Genomic DNA, 14,589 nt, shown 5'->3' on the forward strand with positions numbered 1-14,589 from the left:
TAAAAAGTGACCCCATCTGAATCTCTCTGTACAAATCTTAAGAAAAATCTCAAACAAAAGTTCTAATTTCACTTGGGTTAAATAAACTCAAAATTTTTTTCAGTCAATTTAGAAACATAATCATGTTGATCTCACTTGATAAAATCTCAAAAATGGAAAAACTAAAATATATATATACAGATATCCAAACCTTTATCTGTTACCTGATTATTAATTCTAACAATAAAAATTCTATTAAAATTGAATGAAATTAACTAATAAAAGCAATAAAACAAAATGGTGATTATCTAGTGATTTCTGAGACCTCTACAAAATCCTTTGCCTGTCACATAATTTTACTCTCACAGCTGTTCTACTGTACAGTGTCCTTATACGTATGGTACACACCCTTGGGACATCAATTTATTTCTATTGTAATACCCTTCTTAAACATGTTTTACCTTATTTTGCTAGTGCATTTAATTTTTGAATTTTGAACTGAGATAAGCCATAGAAACACATCCTTCTCTTGTAATGTTCCTTAACACCAAATCCTTCCTATTACATCTTATCTATTTAAAAACTTCCACATAGAATCCTTTATTTAAAATTTCTCACCAACCAACAAAGTTATAAAGAGGTCAATATTAAATGCTACCTGGATTAGTCAAATTATTTGAGAATGAAAAGATTTAATCAAAAGAAAACTAAACTGTGACATAAAAACAGAAGGCATCAATAAAACTTTAAAAATAAATAAACAATCACACACATAGACCTTAATTAAATCAAGTAGGAAAACTATGCCTTGTGGAATATAGTGAAAAATTATTGTTTCAAACAGCTGTGAGTTCAATCCATTACATTAAAAGTGTGAAGATGGTCTTATAAAAACATTGTGCTTAACAATCTCTTTTACTTTTAAAATGAAACCAATCTTTTCCTGTTAGTCTTGAACAATAAATGCTTGGACTTTCAGCATTTAACAAGAATAAACAGGAATTAAGTCCATCAACCTAAACCAATTAGTTTTCACAACTATCAGTTGGAAAAATATGTGTTTTTAAAAGAACTATATCTCAATGATTGATTTTTAAATGGTATACATTTTTCCAATTAACACATGAATTACACATCAAAGGAAGGTTAAAAAAAACACAATTTCAACTTGGGACATTATTGCTGACTTCTAGTAACTTTCTAGGAAAACAATTTGCTTAGTAAATAAAAATTCAGAAATAATAAAACCTACACAATATAAAATCAGGCAGATAAAGAACTGTGATGTTCCAAATGCATTTCAAAGGATCTGACTGTCAAAACTGAATACAGTATTTTAGTTTACTAAATTTTATTTAAATTATTCAACTACTAATAAATCAAGAGGACAAAAATGTACTTCTTGTCTCTCTACTTTCCCCAGGCTTTATTATTTTAAGATAAAAATACATCTGAGGAATTTCTCAGAGATCTGTGTGCTGAGTTTTATTAAAAAAGGGTTATGTAGCAATTTCTATACTTTTTTTTTGGTTTATCAAAACCAAATTTGGTTGTTTTTTTTTTTTTTGGTTTGTACTTTAAGTACAAATGACTGGAACATCCAGCAACAGTGCAACAAACAGACTTGAAGAATTCTTAAATTCAGTAGGAGCTCCAGAAAAGAAATCAATTCAGGTGCTTAAATAGAAAGGCCTAAAAAAATTCATGTAAAAGGCCACCTTTCTCCAATATTCTATAATAAGCTTTTTATAGTTAAGTACCTTATCTTATGCTGTTTAGAATGATAAATATAACCAAAATAAATAAGTCTCATCTTCTTTGATTTTTATCTTAGTTTTCTCAGAAGTAAAATCTGGACTATACAATGGTTTACAGACTATAAACAACAGAATACAGAATGAGCACTAAATCTAATCCTTTGCATTTTTCTCAGCTAGGGTGCAGAATGAGAAAGAGAAGTAATACCATTTAATTCATTGGGACTGGGTAAAGAATTTTTTAAATGATGAAGACAAGACTCTGTACCTTTGTAAATATAGTACACCATACAATACATTTTATAATTTACCAATGATTTTCATAATTAAAAATGTTGAGTCATTATAAAATTGAGAGATTTGGTTAAAGTGACAAAAAAATGAATCAAGTTTTGGTGATCAGGGGTAGCAGCGGGAAGCAGTACTCATTTAGAATGTTGCGTGTTATATTCTGTCTCTCCAGCTGAAATCTGGCTCAGCCGTTTGCTTGCTCCCCACAACTTTCGGGACAGCTGACCCGCACGCATCTGTTAAAAATAATTCAGAGAAAGTGTGAAAAGCTATTTTAAAAGGTATAAATTAAATTGACATGTCAGATGATGACTGTGGGAAATCTGGAAACAACAAATACTTCTGTTTTTAGTATAGTTAACTCTCATAACTTTTGGTTGGTATATCAATAAAGGTATGAATGACTATACTGTCTCTTTTTCACAAACTGTTAAAAGGTACCACATTAAGAAAATAAACTGAATAGTCTTGTTATGCAAAAATTATTAAATTTGACACTTTCCTGACAACTCTGTCAAAAAATCACGCATGAATCAGTAATGAATTTCTTCCTGTTGCACATTTGGGTGCCCTCTCCTCTCTGCCCCCACGTCTAAATTTTCCACATTTTGTGATTATTTTTTTCCTTTTGCTTATCTTTTATCTGGAATAGCACTTAAAATCATTCACAGAAGTAGAAAGAAGATGATACTGTTTTGTCTCAAAAAAAAAATCAATAGCATTCACATATGAGCATTTTTCCTAAATAAAATTTTCTATAAAAATACAATTTAACAATAGAAAAAAAATAGAAATAAAAAAGTTGTGACTACCCTTTAGGAGTGTTTAGACTGAACAAAGGAAGGAGAATAAGACAGAAAATTTAAAATTATATCTATTTTCAACGGCCAGCAGGAACTATTTTCTAAATACAATACTTATATAACCTATGATAATTATTCTATAGATAAGTTATTGATTTGCTTTGTTTTGTGTTTATGGAATGAGATGTATTTTTTCTTTAAACTATTTTCATAACACTTTTAGTGTCTGAAAGTATGATTTTTGAGTGTATTCATATTGTTGCCCCAAAGCCAACTTAAGCTGTCTTCTCTTATTGCCATACTAGACCCAGGACATGCAGGAGGCCCTGAACAAGTCGAGGATGACATTCTTCCCCTACCCCCCCACCAGCTGACAATTTGTTATTTCCACCCACAGCTGGATACCCTGTGTGTCCTTGAGGGTCTAACCAGCTACAAGACAGGTGCCAGTCAGTCTGCACCAGACTGAAACTGCAGCTGGGACCCTTGTAGATAAGCAGACCATCATATCTTCATAGTCCAGCAGTTCCCAAGGGAAAAGAATGCTCCTTTTGCCATCCTATTTACTTGTATTCTTCCTCCCTTTCTTTTGCTTTTCTCCTCCCTTTTGGAGAAGATTAATTACTTCCCCATTCCTACTGCTCCCTATCTCCTTCCATGCCACTCCCATCTGGGAGGGGATTGCCAGAATGCCTTGGTACTTGGTATAGGAGTTCCACATGTTTATTTCTCTTGTAGTAAATTCAGTTGCAACACACATCTAATGGACTTGCAAATTTTTTTTTTTTGTTAACAATACTTATATGAAGTTCTATGCCACTAGTATGTGGTTAGACTTAGGTAAATATAAATCTGTCTTTTAAAATAAATACTCACCCATTTAAGAAAAAAAATTATATGACTATCACCACAGAATGTACTATAATTAAAAAGATAGAATAATATTTCAAGTTTCAGTTAGAATATTTGGAAAGGGGGAGTTAAACATTTCACAGCGACTTTGTTCTAACAGTAATGTTCTCAAGTAAAAAGAAACACTATTATGCAACACAGATTATGTTGTAAATTGAGTAAACCCTAAGAGTGAGAAAGAACTTAACACTTAATCATCAAACATGGATGTTTTCACAGGCCTAAATTAAAAATGTAATATAGGAAGGCTTTAAAAGTGATTTAGGGGGATTTATAGTTAAGATGGTGATGAAAAGGTCACAGCTTCCCAGCCCACACTCCAAATACACTGAGATGGGTACCGAAAAGAGCAAAGATCATGAACATCAAAGAGAAGAAGTAGTAAGCTCATCCATTCATCCCTGTATAAGAAGATAGCCAGAAAACCTGTGGGAGAGAAGAGCTGGGACAGGAAGGGGGAATGGCTCCGAAGTCTGCCAATGTTCTGAGGTGGAAGAGTGCCCAGGGCTGGGGCTGGAAACCAGCACAACCTTGCTGGCTCCAAAGCCTGCTGGAAATTCTGAACAGGATCCATGCCAGGGGGACATGTATCTAGCATGGTCTCAAAGGACTGAGCAAGGAAGCACTCTGGGATGGAAGCCAGTGTGAACTCTAGTAATCAGAGAATGAAGCCAGAGGGATATTGACCCTGGCCTATCAGAGTCCCAGTCAGCCTCCACAGGTCACTGTGCAGAAAAACGAGACAAGGCGATGCACACTTGGTATTATAGCAAGAGCAGAAGGCAGCTCTGTGACTGAGCACAACCTTCAGTATCCAACTGGGGCTTATTAGGGCAATATCAAGGGACAAAACCAACTCCTGGTTAGGGATTGTGCAGACAGAGGTGTCAGGAATAAGCTGAGGTCTGCATCATGCCACCAGAAGGCTGGGATTACGGCAGAGAGTGAGGCCTGGTCCCAGATATCTCCCAGACCTTCAACAACATCTAGACTACAGAGGACAGGACCAAACAGAGCCTTCCCAACTCATCCAAGACTGTGGTAGGAGTTTCAGACTGGCCCGAGCACCAAGTCCCAATGCAGAAACTGAGACTAAAGAAGAAACTACTGAACACAGTCAAGAATACTCTGGCTTAAGAGAACCCCAGGAGGTTAACCCAGAAGAAGAAAGCATCTACAAAACTGTCTTTAACCGTCCAGAGGGAGCTAAGAAGGACAGACAAGTATGTAGAAAAGTCGTGGAGAAGGAAGAACTTACACAGAGTTTAGTGTGGAAAAACATTACACTCAACAGGGAAAGAAGCAAGGTCAGGTATAGGAGAAACAAGCAAATAAGCAAAACAAATTTGAACTTTGAAGAGTAGATAGCAGGGGAATTAAAAGGAGAGAAAGAAATGTAAGAACTAGGTAAACAGCTAGGTAAAGAAAAGAAGGGCAGAGAAGTGGGAGCAGATGATTTCAGTTACACATTACTAATACTGATCACAGCCTTTCTCCTTCACAACCTTCTTTGTAAAGAAGGGCTGGGAAAAAAGAGAAGGAAAGGATATAAAGGGAGAGATAGTTTTCATACTTCATAACCATGAACACAAATGGGACGACCTCATTCCCAGTTCTGTGCCTGCCTCTCTCTCTGGTCTTTTCCACCTCTGCCCTAATGGCGTTTTCACCACGAAGATGCCTCTACTCCTGGGCCCCGCTCCTCCGACTGGTGAGTTCTTGCCTTGTAACCCTACTTTGTGAAGAGCCCAGGCCACCTATAGTCATTTCTCTACTCCTGACTCTCCAGATTTTTCTATATTGCCCTTCTCTTCTGAAGCCACTCAAGACTCTGGTGAGTAACCCACCCCTCACTTTCCAGTACCCTTTTACTCATTGAAAAAAGAAGCCCCTTGAAGACAAGGACTGTATTTTTTTTGGTGTGTATTTGTATTTGTCATGCTTGGTACTGTGCATTGCACAAAATATGCAATTAATAAATTGTCTGGCTACAATGGTTTAAACAAGAATTGAATAATATATTGTAGTGGGTTGAAACATAAAGAGTTACAAAGAGTTAAAATGAGACACTAGAGCAAAGTTCATTATGCTTCCGGCAAATTCAAAACAAAGATGACAATCATGATCTCAGGCAAGGGAACAGTAAAAATAGACAAGATTAAAAGAGAAAAACAGTGAAACTACTTGTGCTTAAAGGCACCAAATGGCAGAGCATCTAAGTAAATTAAAGAAAAAGTTATTTGAATTACAGGGAGAAATAGAAAACTATAATTGCTGGGGATCTTGATGTGCCCTCTTCAGACTTCGCCTACACAAATCTAGCCAAAAGACAAATAAAAAAGAGACCTGAGTATAATTTTAGAAAAGTTAGATATGATAGATCTCCGGAAACTATTAATGAGAACCAAAAGTTATACATATACACACACACACATATATATACAAATTGTGTGTGTGTGTGTGTGTGTGCATGTGCATACTCACGCGTGCATGTGTGTATTCAATTATGCACGGCACCTTCACAAAAGCTAACCACGTGCAAGGACATAAAAATGTCATAAACAAAACCAGAAAAGCAGAACTATATTAACACACCTGACTAAATCACAATAAAATTTTAATCAATAAAGGGCCCATGAAGAACCAATCATTAAAAAAAAAAAATTTAGAACCATACCTCCAAAATCACTAAATAGGCCAATCTTGGACCCAGCAACCTTAAAGAAAGAGGAATAGGATGCATATGTAGGAAATATTCATAGCAAGACATTTTGTTGTAGCAAAGAACTGGAAAAAAATTTGGGTGGCCATCACCTGAAGAATGGCTGAAGAATTATGATATATGAATATAATGAAATATCATTTTACTCTAAGAAATTATTAAAGGAGAGGATTTAGAGAATTTGGGGGAGACTAATATGAACTAATGCAGAATGAGGCGAGCAGAAGCAGGAGAACAATTTATGTAATAACCACAACACTGTTTTATATAATAACTATGACACTGTTTTAGAGACTATCAGCAACATTGTAAGAAAATGCAACTCTGAAAGACTTAAGAACTCTGAGCAACACAATGACTAATCACCTTTCTAAAATACTGACAATGAATCATAATTCCCACTCTGTTGGCAGAGAGCTAAACCAGAGATATAGAATGAGATATTTTCAGTCATGGCAAACGTGTTTATCTGTTTGCTTTACTATGTCTATTTGTTATAGGAGGCCAGTGGCTTTCTGAGGAATGAGGGGGGTGGATTTATGGAGTAGAGTGGGGAAACAGTGATAATGATACCAAAAGGAAAAAGAAAAAGTGTCAATGAAACATTTTTTAAAATACACAGAAGAATTGGGGCAGCTAGGTGGCGCAGTGGATAGAGCACTAACTCTGGATTCAGGAGGACCTGAGTTCAAATCCGGCCTCGGACACTTAACACTTACTAGCTGTGTGACCTTGGGCAAGTCACTTAACCCCAATTGCCTCAGCAAAAAAATAAAATAAAATAAAATATGGAGAAGAAAAAAGTTCAGAAGGGGAAACAAGACAAGTGATACAATGCTGGTGCTACCAAGTTAAATTTATTACATGCTCAAATAAAACCAAGCTGTATATAATAGACATTCATGGTTTCAAATGTAACCCTTTAGAAGTAAGTAACTTCTAAAAATTTCTGTTATCAAACCAATTACAAAGATAAAATATTATAAATACAGTATACAGTAGCGAATAAATTGACCTAATAAAACTAAAAACTTATTTCCAGCCCTCTACCCCTGAAAATTAAGGCCAAATTAGGCAATAAATGTTCAAATTACATTGTAAATCTAAATGCACTTTGCAAAATTTAAAGCACTATGTAAAATGTGAAATATTATCACAAATATTATGGCACCTCAATCACCCTCACTTCATTTAAAGCAGCTAGGTGGCATAGCAGATAGAGTGCTGGACTTGGAGTCTGGAAAACTTGAGTTCAAATCCAGTCTCAGATACTTACTACCTGTGTGACCCTGTGCAAGTCATGTAACCTCTTTCTGCCTCAGTTTCCTTAATTGGAAAATGGGGTTTATAACAGCACCTATTTCACAGAGTTGTTGTGAGGATCAAATGAGATAATATCTCTAAAGGGCTCAGCTCAGTGCCTGGCACATAAGTAACTATATAAATGCTTATTTCCTTGCCTATCGTACTGACCAATGTGACTGCAAATGCTGAGCTCAAAAAGCCAGCAAATGTGGCTTACCTTCAGCTTTTGCTCCTGTGGTGGAACATATCCACTTATACCTGTACTCCCCAAATGGAGACAGGGAGTTCTGCTGCTGACCATCAGCAGAAGAAGCAAGTTAGGGCTGGGGAAGGAGGTGTCAATGAATATCAAAACCTGAACTTTTTTAAAAAAAGTCAAGTATATATTCTGTAATACTGTGCACCAAAATATAGAGTAGCACTGATTATGTAAAGTAATTACGTATTTAGTATTAGTATTATGTAAGGTAGAAATAAATCCTATTTTTATAGAATGAGATCATACTTATATCTAGATAGTATATTTATATTTAGAATTCATCTAGAATATTTTAAGTTACAAAATAGCTTGCTTTCTTAATAGTAGGAGATCTATAGAAATAAGTAGCTTTAATTTCTTATGTCTCTTATATTAGATGCCCTGAATCATATTTATGGGCCTCCTATATTACATTTTAAATTACTAAGTGAAATTTCTAGGTGTTAACAAATTAATAAACTCTTTCTTACCTTGAGACTTTTACTTTATAATAAAATCTACATTGTGCTTAGATCTTGAATAAATGGGCATATTTTAACTACATATTTTAAGTCAGCAGCATGGTGTCCAAATGAAGTTCTACCTTCCCAAATAACTCTGGAATCTCTAGACTCTTGCTAATGCAGCATGAGTGTACGTACAGCACATTTTGTGAAGATGGCAGCGTAAAATAGTTTCTTAAATGGATGTGCAGAATTACTAAAAGACGGATATATATACCAGTGGTGTATACCTTATTGACAGTGCGAAACACATACAAATAAATCATATGGTCAAGTATTAATAAGTTAGGAAAATAAATGCAAAACAAAGTTAATCTTATTTTCTTTGTGTTGGTTTATATCAATAACAACAATTACCACAAATAATTTATACATCTAATATGTATATCTCTGTATTTTGAGGATGAAACTCAAAGATACAGAGAGAGGAAAGCAAACTTTAAAAGAAAATCTGAGCAGGCTACTTGAAACAACTAAAAAGGACAAGGAGATTTGTAAGAGACAGATATTTTTGAGAAAAATTTAAGGTTTCACAGAATTCTGTCATACTAGGAAAGGGCAAGAAGGCTATATATTAAGCTAGAAATTAAGCATTCAAGAAAAGCTTCTACACTGGAAACATGATCTAAATGTTTGGAGACATACTAAGGCTCAGAAATGCTACCACCACTTGCATTTCATAAATCTAATACTTCTATTAACATATATTAAAAGAAATAAAATCAACCTGTATACTAAAAGAATCTTCGCACACAAAAAAGTTAATAGCTATAATAGACAAATCCTAGCAACTGGAGTCTCTACAAAGATTTTTTGTTGTGAAATAATTATGAGAGGGTGTCATACTGTAAGGTCTCTATCACTGAAGGTTAAAAATATCTTTTTTCTTTCTATTTGTATTGAAACTCAAATTCTTGAGTATAATTGCCATAATCCATAAAGTACAATCTCTCTTTGTCCCAGAAGCAGGTGATTATTTGATATCTAAATATTCAGGAACTGGTGAAGCCTATGCCTGCAAATTTATATCAGCCACAGGGCACTAAATTGTCAATAGGGTTACATGAGGGTGTTCTTTGTGAAATGAAGTGAGAAATGATGCTGGAAAGGCAATTGACATATTGGGTATTTCTAAAAATGAAATTAAAAGAATTCCCACTTTGTACTTAGAAGTTACTTAGCAGATCTAACTCTAGTTTTGGAAAGAGACAGGATAGCATTACCTTCTAATTCAGGTGGAATTAAGGAAAAACAAGAGGATCTTCAATGGCTCAAGACAGAAAATTCCTGATGGGTAAACATTACCTCAGCTGGCTTGCCGACACCAATGATAATCAATTTGCCATCTTCTAGTCCCACGAGGATGTGGCTATGTTCTTTGGTAATAGAAACACAGTAGATGGGCAGCCTCATGGCTAATGGGGAGATACTCAGACTTAAGCTAGAAGAAAAATGAATTAAGAAAAACACATAAAATACTAGTTTCAAACTGCACTAAGACTTTTGCATATAATGATAGAGGAAGGAATTTCTTAGAAATCAAGCCATCTAACCCTAAAAATTCTATAATAAGAAAATTAACATCCTGAGAGTCCCGAGGTGTCACGTGTTAAAGATAAAGTGTTCTAGTCAAATTTATTGCTTCTTTATTGCAAAGGTGCCACTTTTTCTGATAATTATGTGCACTGGGAAAAAATACTTTAATGTGCTAGAAATCTCTCCTTACCTAGTCCTTACACTCTGTCACAGCACTATACAAACTGCCTGGTCTACTCTAAGTGTCACTTTGACAGAGTTTTTCAAATCCTTAACATGGAACATGATATTAGCTTTCAACATTTCTGTTACACATGCCAAAGGAGGCATCTGTGATAATTAACTGCATTTGACACACATAGTTGGTTATTTTAATCATACCACATTTTCCTTAAGTGACCAGCTGATGATTCTAGTTATTTACCTGTGGAGATCTCGTATGGACAGGAATCCTTGCAAGCTGCCCACTATAATGTGCTCTCCAGCTACACACATATCTGATATTTGTTCTGAAAGGGTCTCAGACCCTAGATACTTTCCATTTACAGAAAAGAGATGTAATGCATTTTTATCCTGTGGAGATTAAAATATGGAAGATTTTAGAGCATATATTAGAGAATAACTTCTGAGACTCAGAAAATTTAAAATAAAAAATATGAGAAAAGGAATTCAGGAGTTTAAGGAGAATAATACTAGAGGCATACTAATATAGAGTTTTGCAGTTTGCCAAGCATTTATACACACAATATCTCCTTTCATCGTTGCAATAGCCCAAGGAAGTAGGAACTAATAACTTCTCGTTTTTACAAATAAAGATTCAGTAAGAATTACTTGACAGAGAATGTATTAATAGACATTAAAATAATACCTCCAGGTAATTCTGAGAAACAAAAAGGCAATTTTGACAAGAACTCATATTACCAAAAATGTCATTTGCAATTTTCTTCATAAAACAAGAATTTTTAAAATTACTATATAGAAGATAGAGGAGAAACACTGCATACAACTTCCACTTTAGGCTTAATTATTCCAGTATAATGAAAACCATTCTTTTTCATGTGTATTTTAATAAAGTGTAACAGATCACTAAAATACAGCACTGAAATGAACTTCTCCTGGTGTGGACATAAACAGTGGAAGAAATCTACCCTCCTGAAATAAGGACTTCCCTGCTTTCCTCAAAATGCCCACACAACACCAATACAATGTGAGACTAAATGAACAGCTGCCACTATGGATAGTCCAGGATGATTACATGAACATAGTAAGCTGGTGTTATATACCTTGAGGCTGGTGTTTTCTTCAATGCTGGAATGGACAATGATATGTCCTTCCCATGATAGGGCCAAGTTGGGAATTGTTAATAGGAGAGAACTCTCACATGGTGGTCGCAAAGTCCTCATGTATTGGCCTTTCTGAATTGTATGAATAATCACAGTGCCATCCTGCAAAGAGGAGATAATAGAAGCTAATAAAAGATAAAAAAGACAAGGAAAAGGAAAGGACATTGTATAAAGGGGCAGGGGAAGTAAAATCTGGGGACGGTGGACATAAATAAAAATAGAAAGAAGACTGCTCCAACAAAATCACATACCTTCTGGTACATTCCCTATCCTGAGATTCTATCCTGATCTTTCTCTCATTTTTTTCAATTCCATGAACATTTTTTGGGTGTTTACTATATTCCAGGCTCAATGACAACCATTGGGGATATGAAAAGCCTAAAAGGAAACAGTCCCTGCCCTCAAAGAGCTTAGATTTTACAACTCCTCCAAACCACTGTTCAGCAGATCTATAATTGCAGGAATTCAATTTTTTCAAGTAGCAACAAATCACAATGGCTTTTAATTTTTTCTGTATGCATCTTTCTTTGAAGATTGACATATAAATACAGTTCTACCTACCCACTGGCTAAGAGCCCTAAAAATAAAAAATGAATTTTTGACTTTTTTCCCCGTCACTTAGAATAAAGATAATGAATTTTTTTTTAAAAAAAAAAGGCAAAAATCTTACCCTTGCGCCTGACACTGCCAGGTCTAGTTCGGTGCTGATGCCAACACTAGATACTTCATCAGTGTGTCCATAAAGAATCTGAAGGGGTTTGGGCACTAAGCCCACAGGAACACTTCCCTATTAACAAAACAACAGAGTGAGGGTAAAGCCATCTTTCTACAGGCTATTTTTGTAATAACGTAGTTCATATTGAAATTAACCTTCAAATCATGAACAAATATGACAGAGCTGTCATAACTGAGGTTATTCACCACTGTCTAAAAGCTGCCCACGCTGATTCAATTGCATATATGGAATTCAATATTTCATGGTATACTGGAAAGGGCACTGGATTGGGTGTCCTAGGAGGGCAAACCTTGATTCTGCCCCTTAATACTGATACTGCCTTAGGCAAGTGTACTTACCTGCTGTACCACTTGCCATATCATACATGTAGTATCTCTTGAACCAGAAATCAAATGTATTCCACAATAATCTGTAGATAAGCAGGTCACAATATCTGGAAGAAAAGAAAACTATAAAAGGGCCTAAGTTAAGGTAAAGTGATCAAATCCCTAAATTTGTTACTGGTCTCATAACTCTAGTCCCAAAAGAGAGGGAAGCTATAGGGCATAGAGCACAGAGTACTGAGCCTAGAGTCAGGAAGACCTAAGTTCAAATCCTGCCTCATATACTTCCTAGCTATGAGACCTCAGGATAGTCACTTATCTTCTGTCTGCCTCCAGTTCCTTAACTGTGAAATGGGTATAACAGCACCTATGTCCCAGGGTTGACGTGAGGATCAAATGAGCTAACATTTGTAAAATGCTCAGGACCGTGCCTGGCATGAACCTTGCTTTGTAATAAAGAAAATAAGTAAAGCCAATTGAAAGAATAAACACTTCTGACATTATATCTAACAGTCTCTACCTGCAGTTCCTCATCTGTCCGCCAAGAGGAGGGAAGTGTGTTTTCACCATTTCTTCTGTTAGACTAAGACTGCCCACAGTAAGTATAGAAGATGTTTCTATTCCAGAGATTAAAGTTAATCCTTACCCATGTGCCTGATGTGCTGTGCAATCATTTTGCCTCTGGTGAGTGATGTTACTCGAATGCTATTGTCCCAGTGTCCTGCACTGAATAATAACTTCGCATCATGTGATACTACAAATAGCTTAGAAGTAATATCCAGTCCTGGAGCAAAAGGACCATTTATGACACGCTGAGTTCTGTAAACACATTAACAAAAAAGGATTTTCCTAAACAACTGGATAAACTGAAACATAAAGTTATTTTTTACTAGCTTTTTCAGAAATTCATTGTTATTTTATATTCTTTAATTAAATGCAACTCATCTGTCACTACATGACAAAAAAGTTTTAAAGGCAATATATTCATTTTACTACACGGATATCATTTATGATAAGATATTATTCATGAAGAATAGTTTTTTAAGAGATAATATCAAGAAGCTAAGGTAGGTGGGCAATAATCAATTTTTTGCTGCTAATACCAACAATGTTAGCATTAAGACCATGGATAGAATTGAATCACTGAAATGAAAAGACCAGCAAAAGAGTCAACAATATTCTTAATTCAGAGAAAAAGGTGGATGAACAATTGGGCAAGAAGTTGGGAGTCTAAGGGCAAGTATGAAGCGAAGGTCAGGGCAAAGCTAAGAATCAAACCACGCAGTCAAGCAGAAATGTAGGCACATTCAGCTACCAAAGGTAATCAAGAAGATAATCTAAATTAATCTGGTTATCAGATAATAAGGTAAAGGGATGGAATGCTACTGTCTACTTGTGGCTATCAATACTATTCATTTACTTACTTAGGATTTGTCACAGTTTGATCTTTGATGAATGTAAAATAATTAGAAATGTTTCGGTCATAAGGCAGCCATCCATGGGTTCCAATTACATAGTTCATGCTTACTGTTAACTGGAAAACAACAGACAAATAATGAAATTACATGAATTAGCTTCGCCTTTCCACTGATGGTTTGGGGATCTAACATTTTAACATTTAGATAACTGATAGAGAAACTATGTCTTTTAACTGTGTAAAATATAAAGAAATTTTCACCATCTGGTCCAACAAGAACTCTGTCCTTTACTTTCACCCAAGACTTACTGTCAGATATGACTGATTGGTTGCTAAATTTAATAATATGTCATTTTCCATTAACTTCTCAATTATCATTAGTGTGTAACTGTATCCACAACAGGTAATCTGAGGGCTCGTGCTATTAGGTATATTATTATTACATAAGTTAGAACCAGAAGTTGATCAACAATAAAGTATTCTGCTATGGCTTTCACTTAGTGCAGCATTTGTAAGCAACAAATACCTCTGACTAATCTATTTATGTTCTCTTTACATATATCAAACTTGACTTTTTCTTTTAACTTGATTACATGGCAAGTGATAAGTTTTTCTATTATGTTTAAGTGGCTTTATTACATTTTTTTGCCATTTCACTAGTCACATGAGGACAACAGGGTCTGAAAAAGATAAATGCCAACTC

The 14,589-nt window shown here is 35.1% G+C and overlaps 1 protein-coding gene across 8 annotated transcripts in view; it reads right to left on the reverse strand.

The window, feature by feature from the left end:
- Positions 1 to 1,498: 1,498 nt before the first annotated feature.
- Positions 1,499 to 14,589, reverse strand: part of NBEAL1 (neurobeachin like 1) — a 184,542-nt gene continuing 171,451 nt past the window's right edge. For all 8 annotated transcript variants that reach the window (XM_027873645.1, XM_027873639.1, XM_027873637.1 and 5 more), the window contains 8 exons: positions 13,894 to 14,003; positions 13,116 to 13,288; positions 12,485 to 12,579; positions 12,081 to 12,197; positions 11,351 to 11,512; positions 10,492 to 10,640; positions 9,837 to 9,972; positions 1,499 to 2,263 (listed from right to left, as the gene is read on the reverse strand). In XM_027873645.1, the coding sequence (XP_027729446.1) occupies positions 2,162 to 2,263; positions 9,837 to 9,972; positions 10,492 to 10,640; positions 11,351 to 11,512; positions 12,081 to 12,197; positions 12,485 to 12,579; positions 13,116 to 13,288; positions 13,894 to 14,003 (1,044 nt within the window). In that variant the 3' untranslated portion in view covers positions 1,499 to 2,161. The remainder of the gene's footprint in view (positions 2,264 to 9,836; positions 9,973 to 10,491; positions 10,641 to 11,350; positions 11,513 to 12,080; positions 12,198 to 12,484; positions 12,580 to 13,115; positions 13,289 to 13,893; positions 14,004 to 14,589) is intronic.

The sequence above is a fragment of the Vombatus ursinus genome, unplaced genomic scaffold (genome assembly GCF_900497805.2).
Source record: "Vombatus ursinus unplaced genomic scaffold, bare-nosed wombat genome assembly UNPS02014802.1, whole genome shotgun sequence".
In the NCBI taxonomy this organism is placed as follows: domain Eukaryota; kingdom Metazoa; phylum Chordata; class Mammalia; order Diprotodontia; family Vombatidae; genus Vombatus; species Vombatus ursinus.